Consider the following 20,700-nt stretch of genomic DNA (forward strand, 5'->3'; position numbering starts at 1 on the left):
ATATCAGTAATAGAGGGGCTCCCTGGAAGAGCTGAAAGGCACTGGGATAAAAGTAATATGGTATAGTCAGACTACAGCAACATTACTTACTATAAGCCCAGCCTAGGATGTTAGATGTTAGTTTTTGGTTTAGAACTGTTATACAAAGAAAGCTTAAAAAGACATAGTGTTTTTCCTTCATGATAGTCCCCAAAACTCTGCAAATAGGTATGTTTACAAACTTGTTTATCGCTACAATCTGGACTAAATGCAAGTAAGGAGACGACAAAGTTTTCAAACGACACAAAACTATTCAGGGCAGTCAAACTTTAAAAAGTTCAAGATATAAATCCCTGCTTAACAGCAATAAAAGAGAAAACAGACTGCTAAAATTAGAAGGAAAACAAAATCTGAGAAATTGTAACTGTGCTGTTTGCTTAATACTTTCAGCTCAGAAATGAAAACCTGAGAGTGAGTACAATGTCAGTAAAACAGGTATGGCACAGAAGAGGGAAACAGGTACGATGACTGCATGATCTTTGGCAGAGTGTGACATTAAGGGAGTAGCAGTTAGAACAAAAAATCCCCAAATACCCCCAAAACACCCAGGCAAGTGAAAATACTTACAGACTTCCACACTTAAACAAAAGTCAGCCCAGAAAAGGATCAGAAACTAGACAACACTGCCATGCAGGAAACAATAACTTCTGACTAAAAGTAGGTATCATTACTATTTAAAAAAATTTTTGTAATTCCCTCCCCCCCCCATCAGTTTTCCCTAATTTGAGGGTAAAATATCAGGCTCCACAAAACAGTTACCACGGAAGAGCAAACAGTCCTGAAGCATCCTGGGAGGTCTGCTAAAAGTTACAACATTGTGGCATAACAAATGAGCATATACTTAGTCACTTGAATGTTGTCTCTTACTTCATGTCTTAGAAGTACTTCCTAAGGGCTATCAGGGCAAACTACAGCAATTAGTTGAGTCTTCAGCTGAATTTCAAGATGAAAATCATTCTACTTATTCTTATTTCTACAACTAGAGTCTAACTCAACATGCACCTCCTCATAACCTGCATAAAGCTCGTTTTCTTTCTGTATTCGCATGGACAACACATCCTCAAATTTCAGTTGGTGTACCAAAAATGTCATCTCTTTTCACTATGTATAAAGGAGAGCACACTCGTCATGAGAATAAATACTGGTTACAAAGTGCATATGAATCATACATGCTGGGTAGTCATTTCTATATCTTTAAGAATGATGAAACATAGAATGGTTTGGGCTTAAAGAGACTTTTAAAGGTCATCTAGTTCCAGCCTTGCTACAATGAGCAAGGGACACCCTCCACTAGATCAGGTTTCTCACAGCCCCATCCAGCCTGACCTTGAATGTTTCCTGAGATGGGTCATCTTCCACTTGGCCTCTGGGCAGCCTGTTCCAGTGTTTCACAACCCTCACTGCAAAAAATGTCTTCCTTATATTTAGTCTAAATCTTCTCTTTTTTAGTTTAAGACAATTACCCTTTGTCCTTTTGCAATAGGCCTTGCTAAAAAGAACATCCTCATCTTTTTTATGGACCCCCTATGAGTACTGAAAGGAGCCTCTCAGCCCAAGTCTCTCAGTCTTTCTTCATAGGAGAGGTGCTCCAGACCTCTGACCATTCTTGTGGCCCTCCTCTGGACCTGCTGTAACTGGTCAATGTCTTTGTTGTGCTGAGGCCTCCAGAGTTGGACACAGTACTCCAGGTGGGCTTCCACCAGCAGGGAGTAGAGCAGCAGAATCACCTCTCTTTATCTGCTGGCTACTAGACAAATACATTAGTAGGTACATTGTCTTACAGGCATTTTAAGAAATGAATGTAAAATATATCAGATCTCAGGATAAAAGCCAAAGTGGAAGGTTGCTGGACCTGCCTTTTCTCAGGAATTGGTTGGGCACTGGTCAGCTAGAGGTGAGCAATCAGGGGTTTTGCATCACTTGTTTTGATTATTTTATTTTATTTTTTTTCCTTTAAACTTTATTTTCAAACCATGACTTTTCTCACTTTTACTCTACCAATTCTCTGCCCCAGCCCACTGGAGGGGGCTGTAAGCAAGTAGCTGCATGGGGTTTAGCTGTCTACTGGGATTAAACCACAGTAACCCTTTTTGGTGCCCAACATGCAGCTCAAAGGGTTCAACGTAATGGCAGATTTAACCAGAGCGAGATAGAGGGAGCAGGGGGAGCATCACAATGAGCAGCCTGTTCTGCAGCAGAGCAGCCACAAGAAAAGGAGGGGGAAGAAAGAAATCATAAACAAGGTTTTTCATTTACCCTTTTGATTCTCCTCTTCATCCCACTGAGGGGAGTGAGTGAGTGGCTGTGTGGGACTTTACCTCCCCACCAGGGTTAAACCACAAAATCAACTTTATTTTTTTCCCACACTCAAATTAACTGTAAGTATGGTTTTAACCTGCAAATTGTTATTTTTCATGACAGCAGACAAGTACAAACTATCCTGACAATAACAACATGGAAAAATCAAATGGAACAATTTCCCTCACAACTGCAGTGAATAAAACCATAAAGTAGTGCATCTTATATCACTGATAAACATGTGAGAGTCTCATTATTCCTGCAACTAGAAAGTTCGCATACAGATGCTTTCGCTTAAGGCTCTCTCTGAAAGCACATATGGAATCAAGGAGAGCAGGCACTTGTGTTGCACAGGACAAATAAGTATACAAACAAAAAGAACCCATTGATAATGTTGGGTTGGAAGAGACCCCCAAAGGTCATTTAGTCCAACCCTCTCTGAAGTAAGCAGGGACACCCTCAACTACATCAGGTTGCCCAGAGCCCTGTCAAGCCTCACTTTGAGTATCTCCAGGGATGGTGCCCCAAACACCTCCCTGGGCAACCTTCCCCAGTGTTCCACTACTCTCATGGTAAAGAACTACTCTATTTTGAGTCCATTGCTCCTTGTCCTATCACTACAGGCCTTTGCATATAGTCTACTGTAGTGGTTTGCACCTTAACTGGGAGTTAAGAGCTCAGATGGGGGAAAGGCTGAGAATCTATCCCCCCCTCCCCTGTCCTCCCTCCAAAAAGAGAGGGAAGAAAAGGGTAAGGAGCAAATCCACTAAACAATAATCTGGAGTTGGCTTGGAAGTAGAGAGGTGAAGAATTTTCTTTAAACAATATATATATAACAATAACAGGAAAGGTTCACAAGGGCAAGGAACAAAGATGGATGGCAGGGGGACAAAAAAGAGTAATACAAAACCAGTCTTTCTCTGAAGAGGTGTGGAGGCAGCAGGAAGAAGGATCAGGCCCGACCACGTGGCAGAGAAGCAGGACAGCAACCGCAGTAGCTCTCATCCAGGAGAGGCAGGAGCCAGAAGGAGAGCCAACAGCTATGATGTCCTGCTTTTTATACCCTAGCTGGGCAGGGAGGGGGGAGTGGAACAGACTCAGCTTCCCAGGGGAAAACGCCCTGCAGGGAGGGTAAAGTACCCGCAAGCCCTCCACCCTGCTTTGGTTTTTTTTGTTTTCAGAAAAGGGCATTAACCTACCACATCTATAGAATTGCTACAGAATTGTATAGAAATGTTTTCTATCCGCAAAAAATTGATTTTGCAGCCAGAACTCCACTCCTTGAAACCAAAATAATCTAACTTTTATGTATCAGTTTTGCTTTTACTGCCAGTTTAGGTTTTTTTTTTTGCTTTTCTACTTTTGTGTTTTCACAGTAGCTTAAGAAGAACCTGGAAAAGCCAAAAAAGTGTTATACACAAACATTTTTAACTTGAAAACCCACAAATGATAGCATGGTGCTGAAAAACACATAGAAAGATTCCTATGATGATCGACCCAGTTTTCACATTGAAAGTGTGAACCCAAAATCATGACCAACACATAGCTATTATTTTTTTATAAGCAAATAAAGTGAAAGATACCTCTGGAAGTATGCAAAGAATGCAATTAGGGAAAAAAAAAAAAGAGAGGAAAGAAAAGGAAAAAAAAGTATTCAGTGATAAAGACCTGAGGTATAAAAACATCAGAACATCATTTTTGCTAGAACTGTCAACCTGAAACTAAGTTTTCCTGCCTGAAGGGCATTGTCTGGCTTATTTTTTGTCTATGTAGAACAACAACCCGAAGCCTGTAAAACACCGAAGAACTGAAGCTATGACAGCATTATATGCCTATTTCTATATGACTAAGGACGCCACAGAGTTATACTGCATAAAACCCTAATTCAAACACCACAGATTGGTTTGGGTTTAAAGGGACCTTACAAGATCACCTAGTTCAAATCTCTCTGCCATGGGCAGAGACACATTCCACTATATCAGGTTGCTCCAGGCAACCTGGCCATGAATACTTCTGGTGAAACAGAGCATTCACAACCTCTCTGGGCAACCTGCTCTTGTGTCTCTCCACCCTCACAGTAAAGTATTTCCCTACATCTAATCTGAATCTACCCTCCTTCCATTTAAAGCCATTACTCCATGTCCTAATTGAAACCCCTTGTCCCATAAGATCTTTCATTCTAGGTTTATTTTGATGAACCACAAGGGCAGTTCTAACAGAGATGAAAATAAATCATTAGTGAATGGTAAACACAGAGCCAGATCAAACCTGCCAAATATTTTATCTTCACTGATTCAGTACCGTGTTTGACTCAGCTAGAGTAGTTTTAAACGTGAGTGTATATTATTTTGCTTTTGTAAGTACTTACAATATTAAATACATAAACTGACTACAGCTATTATATCAAGTCAGAAGAAGAGGTGTGCACATGCCAAGTCACCTCTGCATTGAAAGCAGACAAGCAGGAGAAGAGAAACGGTGGTGTTGTGCAACAGCTCTCCTGATATAGGTGTCCCACTGAAACCGGTTATCAAGTAGCACATCCGCTGCAGAAGTTAATGCAGTCACAAACCCAACAACTTCCAATTTGAATGTTTACAGAAAAAAATCCCCAACAAAACTAAGCACCAAATGTCAAAGTTCTAGGTGAGATACTTGGTAAACAATTTTTTGAAATGAAAACATGGATTGCACTGGTGTACTAGCCAGTACACCCTGATCTTAACTTTAACCCCTAACCTCTAACCCATTTTAGAGATTTATCTTGGTATTATTAAATGCCACAAAATTAATCTCCAGTTAAAGGCTGCTGCACATTTGGTGCATGCTATTCATTTATTCACTATGTTTCATCCTCCGCACCCTCAAAAGGCATATCCAGGGCCTTGCATTTTTCTGTATCCTATCCTCAGCAGTTGCTTTTCACCTTTCCAGATGCAGAGACTGAGTGCATCTCTTGGGGCCTCCCACAGAACAGAGACAGCCAGGACTGCTACAGGAGACAGAGGTAACTGAGCTGCTGCCTTTTCTTCCACCTTTCAAGGAGCAACTGCTGCCACCACATTATATACCCTCTTGTACAGCAGGAGGAGTCCAGTCTCCATTTGGTTTGGGACTGGAACTAAAAAACAGGAGGCTGACTGGGCAGGTGAAGGGGGAGACAGTGGCCAGGCAGCCTGCAAATGAATCACTCTGTCATATGGGTTATAAAATGAATCATTCTGTCATATGGGTTATAAAATGGCTAACTGAAATACCTTTCACCACTGGGAACTTGTACTGGCTTTGTACTTTTGGGCCACAAAGTAAGTTGTTTGGGTACAATAGTGAAATGCAATGTATGCTGCCTATTGGCATATCAAGATGTATAAATCAGAAAGTGATCATGGTTTGAGAGTGCAGAAAATAGAAGTAATGGAGGTAAAGAATGCATGTGAAGGTCATTTTGAAGAACTTGGGAATTAATTGAATGTTTGTACCATTTTAATATCAACCGCATTTTTGATATGACAGCTCCTGCAGCTGAAGAACAGTTAAATGTCATTGAAAATACAAGTTTTCATGCATGAAATAGCACCTTCCCTCCCCCACCTCCCCCTGCCACTCTGTAACATGGGCAGTCCTATAAAGAAGGATAGTAAGAGTCCCTCCACCCCCAAAAGAGGAAAGTACAATTGCAAGGTCTTTCTGTGACATACCTACATGACCAGAAGGCTGTTGCAATCACTCTTCCACACTATCTTCTTATTTGTATTTTGCTAATGGAGTTGCAGCCTGACCTAGTTTCAAAGCCTTTTTTGCAGAGACAACATTATTTTGTCTGAGATTTAAATGCCTACTTGCTTTTGGACACTGTAAAAGTGTACATTCTGAAAACCTACATGTGTCAGAGAGATACTGTCATTAATCATACTTTTCAGATTTAAGTATCATCCTTTCCATTGCAACATTGGAGCTAAAAAGGACATCAGACAGAAAATTTTCCTCCCTGCAAAAGAAGGTGACTGCAGCTTGCATAGGTAAGTTTCAAATTACTATTTTGTTTTACCTGACAAAATTTGGGTATTGACACAAAAATGGAAACTAGACTTTCAAATAACTGAATTCACCAAAGACTTTAGTATGTTGTAATAAAAAAAGGTGGTTATATTTTGGTTCAGCAATATATATGGTAGTCAGTGTACACTAAAATGCAGCAGATATAAAAGTTTAATTTGAAAGCTGTCGAACAGTCTACAAATAGGACTTTCAGAAATTTTTGCTTTATAATCAACTTGGGATCTGGGGCTTTTTATCATAGCTGCACAGAATCCTTCTGTTTCTGAGTTTATTTGCTTGCAGCTGTTTTACAAAAATAAAAAGATCACTCTGTAAGTTTGAAATCTGTTAATTCTTTCCATGTGATTTTATATAGAACAAAAGTTAACTAGGACACACTCCACTAAAGTAGTATCTGTACAACAGTACAATCTTCCTTTACTACCAGTTAGTAAGCTGAAATGCCAGTTTTTATATGGAGTCATTGTATAGAGCTTTGATTTCTTATTTTCAGTCTGGAAATTGGGAAAATATTGAAAACTGAACTTGGAAAAAAAAAAAAAGTAATTTTCAACAACTGTTTTGTAAGTTTAGAAATGCAGACTGAATTGTTTATGCAAAATGTACACTTAAGACTAGAGCTCTGAACATAGTAACATTAGATACAGACACCAGCACAAAATAAGTGCGTCCAGCCAGATTCCTGCATCAAACAGTTTAATTTGTACTTAAATGGAGGTATAGGATACTCTGCATTTCTGCAATAAAAGTAATACTCTCTGCTTCTTTTGCTTATTTAACTTAAAATAGTCTGTAAGTGGTTTTCAAAGCAGGTTACAGATGTTCTAGAAGATTGAGAAGTAAACCAAGACCACAAAAGTTACTTGTCAGACCTTATCTTGAACTTTCTGTCTCCTAATTTGCTTTATTAGATTTTATGCATGTAAAATCTTTGGGGCTTAACATCACAAAATCTAGTGGGAGAGAACACCCAAACACTAACTTCATGCAAACTTGAGATGATAACCCCAGAGGGAAAACAGCAATTAGTAATAGTAGGGGAGACAAAAAGGGAACAAACAGTTAGGAGCAACGAATAAAAGAGACGTTTGATGAATAGAGAAGAATAATTCTTTTAATTGTATTTCAGTTTTGAGCATTCATTCAAGAAATATCAGAATAAATGAGAAATTCAACATGTCTTCAGCCATCGTTAGCTACTACTGCAGCTCTGCCAGCCATCTACTCTTTCCTATTTCCTGCTGGAATTACCGGAAACGTTCTTGCCGCACGGATACTTTCAAAGCAAGCCCCCACAAAAAGAACACAGTATGTTTACCTGTCAAACCTTGTCACTGCAAACTTACTTGTATGCAGCACAATGCCTCTCCTGGCTACCTATTTTGCAAGAGGGTACCAATGGACTTACAGCTCTGTAGTCTGTAGAATAGCAAGTAACTTTGGGACTCTCATTATGCATGTCAGTATGTACGTCACAGTTATTATCTTATGTTTAATTGCTCTAAGTCAGTATGCAACACTGAAGAAAAACAGTGATGCAAACTATTCTCAAGCAGCCAATGAAAACTTTCACAGATGTGTACTTAGAAAGTTTCGTCAGCCAGAATTTGCTAAATATTTGTGCACTGTTATATGGCTTACTGTGCTCTGCATAACAGTAGCAGCTATAATACATAATAATGTCCAGGCAAATGCTGAGGGAGAATTTCACAGCTGCTACAGCATCACTATAGAAGCTGGTAAGTTTACCTCAATGCTTGCAGCTTCTCTTGCCACTGTATGTTTTTTTGCATCCTTTATGACAGTTTTGTTGTCATACTACTGTCTTAACAGACATCTGAGTAAAATACAAAAACATACTTGCATTGGTGAAAAACATCTAATTTATGGCACAGTGAAAAGAAACATTCTTGTCATCCAAATGATACTAACTGTCTGCTTTCTTCCATATCATGTTTTTAGGCCAGTTTTTTTTGTACTGCTTCCAGGTGACAACTGCACAAAGTTAAACTATCTAGTAGAAATAAAAAACTTCCTTACTTGTCTTGCTGCTGCTAAAAGTGTTTTAGATCCAGTTATATACCTTTTGCTAGATAAAACATTTAAGAGAAGTCTGTATGGCCTGTTTAAAAAATCAATACCAGAACACCACAAAGGTAAAGATGATGTTTTCACTGAAGACTCCTGATATTTGAAGGAATATGGAAAGGTTTTAGTAAAATGTAAGTAGAAATAAATCAGACTGATATGAAGTGGTAAATAGTTACACAAATAATACCATATTACTAGTATCTTTTTAATATTATCTTGCTTGTAAAATCAGCATTATCCATAATAAATCTCACACCAAATCAATTCAGGTAATTTATACAATGAACTGTGTAATATGCCTTTATCCATGCCATGAAAAAAAAGAATTATGTTTGACCTATGGAAAGTGTTTTCTATCTAAAAAAAATAATAAAGGAAAAAGGCAGAAAAGAGGCTAAAGTTGAGGACCTAGTTCTCTTTTATCATTAATAAAAGAGTCTCAGCTTTTGGACATGTGTTTCCTTTATTAAAAAAAGGAAATTTATGCCAAATATTCTCCAGAATGGCTTAACAGAGCAAGCACATATTAACATATTCAGGACTGATATGCTTCTTTTTTTTTTCAGGAATATTTGACTAGGGGGTTATTTATTTCCCGCCCCCCGCCCCCCCCCTTTTTTTTTTAAATGGAATATGCATCACGAGATGCTAAAACTCTTTACTACATTCTAAGTTTACTGAAAACCAATTATTTACTTTAACTATCTCCATCACATTAGGTTTTTGCTATAGTAACTGGTTTTTCAAGACTAAAAGTCTGTTAGGAAATTATGCACTTTTAAAATTCTAGCCTTCACAGAAAAAGCTTTACTAAAGCTTTGAACTAGGACAGCAGAAATTTAAGATTTAATTAATTTACCACCTTGCTCTGACACTTCCTGTTCTGGCAGTGTTACTGAAATTACATCTGCAACAGGGTGACTTGCAAGGAAAGTTTAGATGGTGATGGACAACTTGCACAGCTGAAATACCCACAGATGAGGTGAAAGTTTGGTGGCCTACAATTTTACTCAGGTGTTTTGAGAAGAATGAGTTTTATATGTGCTCTGTAGCTTCATCAAGAATCATTTTTCTTGCAGTCTTATCTATGACAGTCATGTTCAACAGGTAAGGCAGTGACTTCCTTGTTGGTATCCAGCTTTCCTGTACTCAAGATATTGTACTTGCCCAAAAGTGCTACTTACTTATTTAATTTCAAAGGTGGATTAATACATGCTGCTCTGGAAGCCACCTCCTTCACAACAATGTGAAGGACCATTTCTAGAAGAGTTCATAAAGCACAAAATAGCTACAAAAGTGCAACATATCTAAATGTACAATAATATTCAGTGAAGAAAATAAGAATGAAATGCATACATGCAGTTCTTTCTAATGTTTGGTACTGGCAAAACAAATGACTGGAATTTCTCCTAGTATAATCTTGTGAGGTAAATTCTATGGTTTGATTAGGAAGGCATAAATGTTCATTACCTAATGGTATACAAAAGTCATTCAATGATAACATATTTAATGATCACTAACAGCATAAGAGCAATGCAAAAGAGGAGATTTTGTGGTTTTTTTTTTTGTTTTTTGAACTGTAGAAGTTAGAATATCATGATGACAAGTAGAGATTTCAATTATTTTCAATCATTTCACAGAAGACCTTTAATATTACATAGTGGTCTTTTTCCTTGTACAATCTTCTCTTCAACCAATTTACTGAGTGTAAGAAGTGCTGTAAAATACTAGATAGTCTGAGAAATTCTATCACTCACTCAAAATTTCACAATAAGATGTAATAAGCATTTCTGTCTTCCCAATCCTACTCCTAAGTTCCATGACAAGTATCCTCAATCAACCTAGGTGCCATCAGACAAGATATTGGGTCTTCTCTAATAGGGACCACAAGACTTCCTATCATTTGACAGCTCCTTCATGTTCTGCAGAAGTAAAATAAAGATGTAAGCAAAAAAGACAGAAAATCATAGGAAAGTAATATTTTATTTAATATAATGTTACCCATGAGAACAGAATTTAGTGATTGCTGCTTTCACAGCCAAGATGGCTCCAAGATGGAAAGCCCCTCAAGAAACATTGAGGAAAAAGTACTGAAAGCTTTACTCTTGCAGACTCCTAACTTCTGCATTGAATGAGGAAATGCTCCTCAGAGAAACACAGCCAGACAGGACACCTTAGTTCCACCTCTGCCATATAACCTTTAAAGAATTTAGTATGTAATGGAATCTCACAAAGCAGTTGCTACTGGATCTCAAGCATCTAATAACTTCTCAAAAATACAGAAAAAGCACCTGTTGTTATTGACTGTTCCCAGAAAGGTTCTATTCCAAAGTGAAAAGAAGAGAGAGAAAGACACATGCAACAGATTCCTTGGTTTGGATATTCAAAGATTGGAAAGAGATGATGTTCTTCAAGAATAGCTTCTATTCTGATTATTTTTAAAATAACTGAATATCCAATTACATAAACAGACACATATGTACAAGCCTTAGTAATTTTCTAGATAAAAGCAGAAGCAAAGACTTCAGCTGCACAGGCAAAATATCTGCAGTGCCTAAGTGCAAGGAGTTAACACAGTGAAAGAAGTGGTAACTGAGTGTGTTCTCAGAATTCATATGGTTATTTTAGCTTTCTCCATAGTGCATAAATCAACATGCAAATCTATCCACAGATAAGTCTCAAGTCACTGGCACCAACGCAGAGTTTTATATGACACTCCACAGAGTAAATAGCACTCAGTCCTACTCTGGAAATAGTGGTCTTGCTTCCAGTGACAGAAATATTGAATTGAATCTTAACAGCAGAGAAGGCAGAATCTGTGTATTTTTGCTCTAGAAGTTTGCTCTATTTTGACGATCACATTTCGCAAAGGAGAGTTTCCTAAGCACGGAGATAAACCTGCAATAAAAATTTCGGATGTCTACATTTAGCCAGCAAAGTTGCCTGTGACTCTAGTAGCACACATATCCTTTAACTGATCACAGAAACATATACAAGCACTCAAACTACACGGAAATCACCGAGCAAAGTTGGAGTTTTTTGAGTGAACTGAAGAGAAATCTTCACCAACTAAAGCTCTTAATGGGATTTAATTATTCTTGTATCAGTTACATTAAAAGGTATTTTTATAATAAGATTTTGCAACTATATAAAATGCTACATAAGCATCACAACACAGGCTCACAAATGTCTAAAACCTCTTGATGTTTTGCTGATAAAAAACAATCAATTGAAGTTACTGGAAAAACAAAAGGGTGAAAAAACCTGCAACAAACACTGAAGAAATGCACTTTTCATAGAATACTGTCCTGCTTCATAACTTATACAGTGCTTAAACAGGCTGCTTCATCAGCTGAATCCCATTCCACTTCCAGTAACTAGCACAAAAATCTTCTACCAGTACCAGTTTTAGTCTTACTACCAGTATCAATGCTAGTCTATCCTCTTACTAAACAGGTAACTCAGTGAAACTGTCAAGAAAGGATAGAGCAACTTCTCCCAAACAGTGAAATTCTAACAACTCAAAACACTGAATGCTGACTGCACTGAATGCACAGTGCTGCTTTAGGTACTCTACACCGCATTACTTGCCAGAGGGATTGGCAATACTCAAGTTCATCTATGTGTAACAAAAGCAAGACTTTCAGCTTTAAAAATCATAATTATTAAAATAATTCCATAGCACAGAACTTAAGGAAGCTCAATGATCAGTGGTATCCTTTGCAATTAAGAGATGCAGAGGCATACCATTAATTTTTCTCCTTCCTGAAGAAACATTGCATCTATAGAGTGCATTTTGTTTACTTGTTTTTACTTCCATTAAATCTGGAGGTATTTATTACTGCCTGCAATTAAAGTGTTGTCATTCACAAGGGAACCATCTTCAGCTGTATTTATGTTAAGAGAAGGAAAACCCACAGATATAACCCAGTTTGTTACTTTTTATTCCTGAATGTGAAGAAAGAAAAAAATACTATATTGCAGAATATGGTGAAGTTGAGACTTGTAAGAAAGACATAAGCCATTCTTCTGCTGCTTCCTTGTTCTCTCTCTAAGCTCCTCTCCCTCTTACCACTTTCTAATGACTGAGTAACAAAATACTTTCATTATTATCCAACGCTGACAGGTCAAGAGAAAGTGGCTGACAAGTGACAAATGGCACTCAAATTCTAGCAAGGGTTTTATGGAAAAAAACAAGCCTCTCATTTTAGACCCACATTACCCCCATTTCCCTTTTTTTGCTCTCCTACGTGAGGCTAATTCCTGCGTCATAACATTCTGTATTGGAAAAGATCCCATTTCAATGTTGCTACTTTCAGTAGTAGTAGTTCAGGTACTTCTGACACAGCAAGCTTCTGAAAGAATAAAAGGAATGGCTGAGTCCTGTAGCACTAGGCTGGCACAATACAAATAAATGTGGTAAGGGAGAAAGTTCTTGCTATGTGCATTTGTGATGCACAGCTGTCCCAAGTTTTCTGCCTTCCTGCATTAGCATTTTCTACTTTATCATATAATTTCATTCCAAGCAGTGAACGAATGCAGGATTGTATTAACTGAAGGTTAAGCAAACATGCAATTGTCAGTGATTATAAAGCCTTTATGCAGTGTTGTAGGAAGTGAAATGATAGAGAGGACCAAGCAATGTCTGGTCTCAAAGAGCAGTGACAGAAATTAACACAACTACAGGCCATCCTGTGAAAGCTTTCAGGTTTTGGTTCTGTGTTTAGAGGTGAATTTGAGGTGTAAGAGAGTTTATCATAGGCTGCAGCCAGTATTTCAGAAGCTTTGCTAGACCTTGTGCCTTAAAGAAGTAAGGTGAAATTTCTGGCAGCAGATTAGAGCAAACTGAAATATTCCTAACTTCCTAATCAGGTAAAAGTTAAGAGAGCACAAAGCTTGCTTAAAAGACACCTAATTCTTAAAGAGACTCTAAAGTGCAAAATTTCCTGTGCCTCGGATAATGATCAAACATTCTGCAGTTTGAAACAACATTCACAGAAAGCTTAAGAGGGTAAACAATGCAGTATGATTATGTCAACCTTATAGATTTTCATCAACTCACTTTCATTCATTTAGTTAATTGGGAAGTCGGTCATTTAGTCTAACTCCTTTCAAAACAATGTCTACAGTGACATCTAGAGCTGGGATATTGCAGTTAGATAAACAGTTCTACACTCAAACCCTGAAGTTATGTATCTGCACTGCTTTTGCCAAAATAGAACACTGTCTGTTGGTTTACACTACTTTAGACTGGTACATTGAATAAATTCTCTCTCCCTTGTGGAATTCAGCAAATTTAATTCTAAGGATGGTATTTAATAAAGACAGTGATTTTAAAAGGTTTTAAAATGCAATTAATTTATATACACATTGTTCTTACCACAAAAAAAAACAACCAAGCTGAGTTTATATTAATATTCATAACCTAGAAATTAAACTGACTTTCACTGTAATTTGCAATCAGATGCACGTGCCATCTGTGAATGAAGACCTCCTAAGTGTTCTCTATTGATGGAATTAGAGAGAAGCTTTTAATCACACACAACACAGTAAGAGTAAACAACTCACACCTTGCAAATATAGCTTCCTTTTCTACAGCTTCCCCTTCCTCTAAATTATGGAAATTAAGACTCAGTGGTTTGTATTACTGTGGTAAAGAAATGAAAAAATAATTAACCCCCCCCTTACCTTCACATCCCTGTGGATTATATTATTATCATGACAGTAACGTAGAGCTTCCAGTATCTGCCTCATATAATGACTGAAAAAACAAAGACATCACGGATGACAAAGTTGCATGAAAAGTTAGTAAACATATATAATAAACTGTATATCATAAACTGTATATAATAAAACTCATCAACCAACTTTAACCTTAAATAATGAGTTTGGCAGAATGGAGTTTGTGTTTATAATAATAATAATCATGAATAAAATCTGCATTTTCCATTTTTAAAGGTTTCAAATGTTCATTAAGTCTGTTTTACATGACAAGGAACTCAGGATCCTTCAGGGATAATGAAACACAGAAAGGAAAAAAGTGACTATCGGCGCCTGATTTATAAATGGACAGAACTAACATCTTGGCTTGCTTGATGCAAATGGAAGATTAAATTCTTTCTCCCTTGTGTCTAAAGGATCACCTAACAGATTACTGACCATATTAGCAAGCCAAGAAAGCCAACATCACCCTGTGCTGCATCAAACATAACGCTAATGGTGGACTTAAGGGAGGCAATGCTTGACCTCTGGAGGTTTCAGGTAGCTTTAAGTAAACATCTTTCCCTAGGACCATAATTATGCACAGGATTATATTGCCCAGGGAGGCTGTGGAATATCCATCCTTGGAGGTTCTCCTGGACAAAGCCTTGAGCAACATGATCCAAATGCAATGCTGACAGTCTTATGCAGAAGGTTGAAACAGAAACCTCTTCATGTCTTCCCCAACCTGGTTTCTATAATACTAAAATGTCTAGTTTTGAGAAAAGTAAATGAAGAATCTCATATGAGAAAAGGCCAAGAATTAAATATTGGATATAAAATACTAATTTATTCAATAATTCCATTCAAATATAGAATGAATAGATGACAAAATGCTCCAAAATTCTACTTTTATTATGCTAATTGCTGTAATGTACATTCAGGCTGTGGAAACAGGATTATTTATAGTATTCCAAATTTTGGCTACCAGATTGTACAACAGTATATTTCATTCTCTTCCATTTATCTTTTAGGATTAAATGAAATTGTAATACATACCTGGCTACAGCCTCACTGTACACAAATCCAGCATCTGCTCTCTTCACAATTTCAAAACACAGATCTGCTCCATCCATACTGCAGATAAAAACAGGTAACTACAATCAATTACATAAAAATGTTTAAAAGAAATATAAAAATCTACTTACTCTATACATAAATCTTACATAAAATACTTTGGATACATGTACAATGCATTACTAAATATACCAGCATTTAATAGGTTATCTAATAGAACACAGGTTGCCACAGGTTAACCATTTTATGCTCCTCAGGTCATGCAACAGTTCTCTCAAAGCATCAGCAAAACCCAACATTTCTTCTATTGCTCAAACTGCTCATTGACCAAGGTATGCAAGACAGCAGGAAGTCAATGCCCTGTGCAGGAGGGCTCTGCAAGTTAATAATTAATGCATGGTATCATGACAAGTGTGTTCTTAAAAGCATTATACGTGCAAGTCTCTATATAATTAAGACTGCAGTTGTACAAAAATCTCACTCAAACATAGTTTTAAACGAAGACTTGCAAAAAGACTCCAGAAATAAACTACAGCCCTTCATGTCAGCATTTTCATAAGGGTAATTAAGGAGCCACGAAGATATTTCACACCTCACAGCCTCAGTGAAGGCACCTGAAAACACTGACAGCACACACGCTATATCACTATCTGTGGTACTTGATACTTTGTTCTCTTTCTCCCTAATCGTCTGCAGTCTTTCTGCTAACTTCCCACAATGACTAGGGTAACACTTTTAGATGCACTCATATTAATAGCCCTTAGGCTAAAATTAGACCACCCTCCTTCTAAAACCAAAGCACCAGATTTATATCTAAAAATCTTCATTGCTTGATGGAGCAAGGGTAGAGTAACAAGAGTTAACAGGAGTAATAAAAATCACATCACTCATGCTTAACAAGGCACTTGCAAAAATAACATGTAACTTTCAGCCTTCATACCTTGTCTGTTTCCTCTCCACCAAAGACTCAAAGAGAGAAAACAAAAGGCAGCAGAACTTGCAAGTTATCTACAAAGCCAACATTATGAGGGGCATTTTGGTAAGCTACCCAGAATGTCAGCATACAACCACTTCTGCTTTGTTACACACCTGCAATGCAAAACTCTCCTTGAGGAATTCCAAGCTATTTACAGAAGCTTTGATCCTCAAATAAATCCAAAAGTTATCCTTATCAAAAATAAACTATCATGTGGATGACCAAAAGAAATGCACTTTCATTTAAGGAGGTAGAAAAAAATTTCCTATCCAGTTATTCCAGCACTGGTACCTTTTTTTGGATTTAACAAGCCTCACAAATCAGAAACCCACACTGCCAAATCATGACTGCTCATCACTGCATCACTCATCTATATGGTTTTTTCCCCAGCAGTTTTATGTCCTGCTCAATTTCACACACAGCACTGTATAGCAGCAATGGGGTCGTTCAATGAGAACAGCATAAACTGGATTTAGCTACCTCACTGGAAAAAAACACTTATGTCAATCTCCCTTTCAGTATCTCCTCCCAACAATTTATTTTGTCTAGGTGAGAAACAAAATTGAAACCTGAGCAACACCAAACACTGTCAAACATAAAAAATGTATGATTAACTAACAAAAATCAGGATGTGTCATTGTCACAGAATCAAAGAACACATCTGGTTGGAAGAGACCTTGAAGATCACCCAGTCCAACCTTTGACCCAATACTGAAGGGTCAACACTAAACCACGTCCCTAAGCAGTGGGTCCATATGCTGCTTTGAATACCCCCAAGGCTGGTGACTCCACAGCACTGCCCTGGGCAGACCATTCCAATGTTTGAGAACCCTTTCAGTGAAGAAATGTTTCCTAATATCCAGACTGAATCTCTTGCCTCTAGTCCAGCTGCTTAACACAAAGGAGAAAAGGCTGCCCCCTCCTCACTCCAGCCTCCCTTTAGGTATTTGTTGAGAGCAATGAGGTCTCCCCTCAGCATGAATATCACTCTGACTTGTTATGAGCTCCAGATGAATAAAGATCCAGAGGCACTAAAGATTTTTAGCTGTAATAATAGTTGCCGAGGTGCTATGCCAAGAGTGTAATTTCTTTACTCTATCTATTCTATTAAATGACCAGAATAGTCTGTAACATGTGTTTCTAAACTCACACTCATACACACCAGCATATTTCACTTAAATTTTATAACAGGAAGTGGCAGTCTGATCTCTTTGCAAATGTTTTTCAATTTGTTTAAATTACATTGATATTAAAAATTGCTACAGATTCTAAGCAGTAATTTTGAATAGTTTTATTATATATTAATTAAGATGATCCCTCTTTATCTCAAAAGCACAAATATTCAGCAGGCGTGTTTTACTCTCTGACTTTAACTGACTACTGTTTCAGGGCAGAATCTGAAGAACAGATTTTTCTTCATGTGTAAATAGGGTTTCTTTGATGCCAGGAATGCTGAATTTTATCTTAGAAGTCCTACGAGACTTATCTACCTGAGGCTGCAAAAGCAGGAGTCAGTCTCAGTTATAAGAAACCCTGGAAAACTCAATGCATTAACCAAGTTAAAACTCTGTGACGTCAGAATCACTCAAAAGGTGACTCTGCACAAACTGAAAGGTTGATGCAATATAAGAGGATTAATATTTTCAGGTATCTGTGAAATCTGAGTTCAGGAGGTTTCAAGATTTTGTAAGGACTATAAGCATTAGGCATGTGAAAGACACAAAAATAAAACAATTGAGTTAAAATGCACTAAAATAAACACATATCTCTATGTGTTTATTTTACACATAAACACACAGATAGAGATGTGCTGAAGACATAAGCGGAAGATGCAAAAAGAGTTGGTTAAAGTATGGTAAGCTCACACTCAGAGACTCGCCTGCCACCACTAGAGGGCACTCGTGGAAGCTACATAGCCTGGGACACTTCATGGTATTTTACACGGCAAGTGCCAGCTAAAGCAGCTCTGACCACCACCACATTGTTTTGAGTACTGGCACAAATTTCCGATATTCTGCCCTTGTTTTTTATACACTTTTAGCAGAACTGTGCCTGGATCTCAGCCCTTTGGATAAACCTTTCTTTACATAGCTCTGATCAGTACAACTGTGCAACTTGGAAAGTCTTTCTAATATTCTGCACGAAGCCGATGCTAAGTTGCAACCTGCCCATACAATTTACTCCTGAACATATTCCATGTAGAAATCTGTTCTGAGGCTAATAATCACTCTGAAGAATAGAGAGAATACTCCAGAAGAGATGTATATCTTAAGACAAGGATATGATAGCTTTGAATTTTCAGATGACCTAACAAGATGTGTCCTACGACTTCATTTATTGATGAAGAATCAGAAAGTTTGAAAAGCACTTCTTCAGGGAACTGAACTAGTGCTTAAAAAAGCCTCAGACAACCTAAATACTTGACATACTGCTCACAACTGAATTTACTTAGTTTTGTATCATGTATGGCATTTTTTCCTTTAGCTGGACAGGTCTTACACACTTGCCATCTTCGCTTACTACAAATAAACTGCCATAAATTAACTTTAACAATACAGTAGTTAACTTTCCTTAAAGCTCTGTGTAGCAACCTCTGAAACTTAAGATCTAGAAACTCATCAGCTATTTTGAAAGCCTGGCCCAAACTTTAAAGCTGAAATTATTTTCTTTCAGTAATCACAGCAACTTGTACTGGTATAGAAAAAAAATAAGAGATTTAGTTTATTTTGAGTTTACTTTTGGAAGTTAACATTCAAGGCATTTTTATCCTGGATTATGCATTATGCAAGTATGAAAGAAGTACAGTAAAGCTATATAAAAGGTGAAGAGTTACAGGCAAGACTGCATTTAGAAATGAACTCCTAACTATAATCCTAACATGATTAAGTAAAATAATGAAAAAAAAGATTCACAAAAAAATTTCACTCACCAACCAAGAAGCTATGCTATTTCACAGTACTGTAACAAAGCAGAATTATCAGATAACAATTTTCCCTCTTCTTTTCTTTCTTAACACTTCAACAAAGCCACAACTGAGTCTACCATCGTTTAAAACCGCTGCAAGACAGACTTAAAGACTGCTTTCATTTGTTTAGACATGATAAAGTATCTATTTGATGTACTTTCACTGACTACAATGCTTGTATTATGATAAAGCTCACAGTTAACTCAAGATTAATGATGGATCACTTGTGTGTGGAAGCTTGGTGAGTGTGGCAAGCAGGGAGCATGCCCAGCAGGACCTGTTGTACATGAACACAGGAGGACTTGTGGGTGATCTGATGGTTGGAGGTGGTTCTGGGCATATGCTTCACTGGCTGGATGGCCAGGTACAAATTGTTGTGGTGAATGGAGTTTAATCTAGCTAACAAGCTGATCATAAATAGTGTTTCCCAGGGCTCCATACTGGGGCAGTTGTGTTTAGTATCTTTTTTTCAAGGGGATTGAGTGCATCCTCAGTAAATCTGCAGATGACACCACATTGGGTGGGAATACTGATCTGCTTTAGGACAGGAAGGCTCTACAGAGGGATGTGAACAGGCTGGATCAGTGGGCCAAGGCCAACTGTGACAGTTTCAACATAGCCAAGTGCCAGGTCCTGCTTTTGATTCACAACAACTCCATGCAATACTACAGGCTTGGGGCAGGGTGGTTGGAAAGTTGCCTGGTGGAAAACAACCTGAAAATGTTGGCCAATAGCTGTCTGAATATGTGTGGTAGTTAGCAATGTGCCCAGATGGCCAAGGCAGCCAACAGCATTGTGCTTCTATCAGAAACAGTTAGGCTAGCAGGAGTGGAGAAGTGATATTCAGGATCATTTCAGCAACTGCTCCATGCAGATCACAGCTTAGGGAACAGTAGTGGACCTACATATCATTTATATACAACTGATAGCACAAAGTTTTAGGTTTTGTTACTCTGTGCATTTTATTTGATGGACCCAAATTAATTTTTATGAAAAGCATCTGCCAGTCCACAAATAAACCATCACCAGCTGGTCTTACGTCTGCAGATCTGTGTTGTCTTCCCCTTTTCTGTCATTTCAGAATAACTAGACCCTAATAAAACATATTTTATTGCTGTAGACAGAACTTCGTTGCAAAGCAATTAAGTTTGTTATAATAATAGGATAATGAAAAGAAAGCAGTAAAGCAGTACAAGTGAAAGTAAGTTACCTACATAGATGATGCTTTTCTGCTACCTGCAAGTTTCTTATTATGGTTACAATTATATAGTATAATAACCCAATTAAACTCAGACAATTCAGTCTTACTCTACAGCAAACATTAGTCTCCTGTTGAATCACTTTATGAAACATCCCCTCCAGCATAACATATTGTGACTACAACTCTTCCATTCCCTGCTACATTTTGAGCACAGGTGTTCCTACTGTCTCATTTTCTATCATTGTTTGTTACAAAAGAGTGATGTTTTGTAGTGTGTAAGGGAAACAAAGGCAT

General features: G+C 37.7%; 1 protein-coding gene across 8 annotated transcripts in view; it reads right to left on the reverse strand.

Moving 5' to 3' along the window:
* The window catches only part of CASK (calcium/calmodulin dependent serine protein kinase), a 182,165-nt gene that overhangs the window by 86,994 nt on the left and 74,471 nt on the right, over positions 1-20,700 (reverse strand). For 5 of the 8 annotated variants that reach the window (XM_054166058.1, XM_054166056.1, XM_054166057.1 and 2 more), the window contains exons 4-5: positions 15,247-15,324; positions 14,176-14,248 (exon numbers count right to left, since the gene is read on the reverse strand). In XM_054166058.1, the coding sequence (XP_054022033.1) occupies positions 14,176-14,248; positions 15,247-15,324 (151 nt within the window). Of the gene's footprint in view, positions 1-14,175; positions 14,249-15,246; positions 15,325-20,700 lie in introns of those variants that run through there. The other 3 variants (XM_054166053.1, XM_054166052.1, XM_054166051.1) reach the window with 1 other exon arrangement.

This window comes from Dryobates pubescens, chromosome 12 (assembly GCF_014839835.1).
Source record: "Dryobates pubescens isolate bDryPub1 chromosome 12, bDryPub1.pri, whole genome shotgun sequence".
Lineage (NCBI taxonomy): Eukaryota > Metazoa > Chordata > Aves > Piciformes > Picidae > Dryobates > Dryobates pubescens.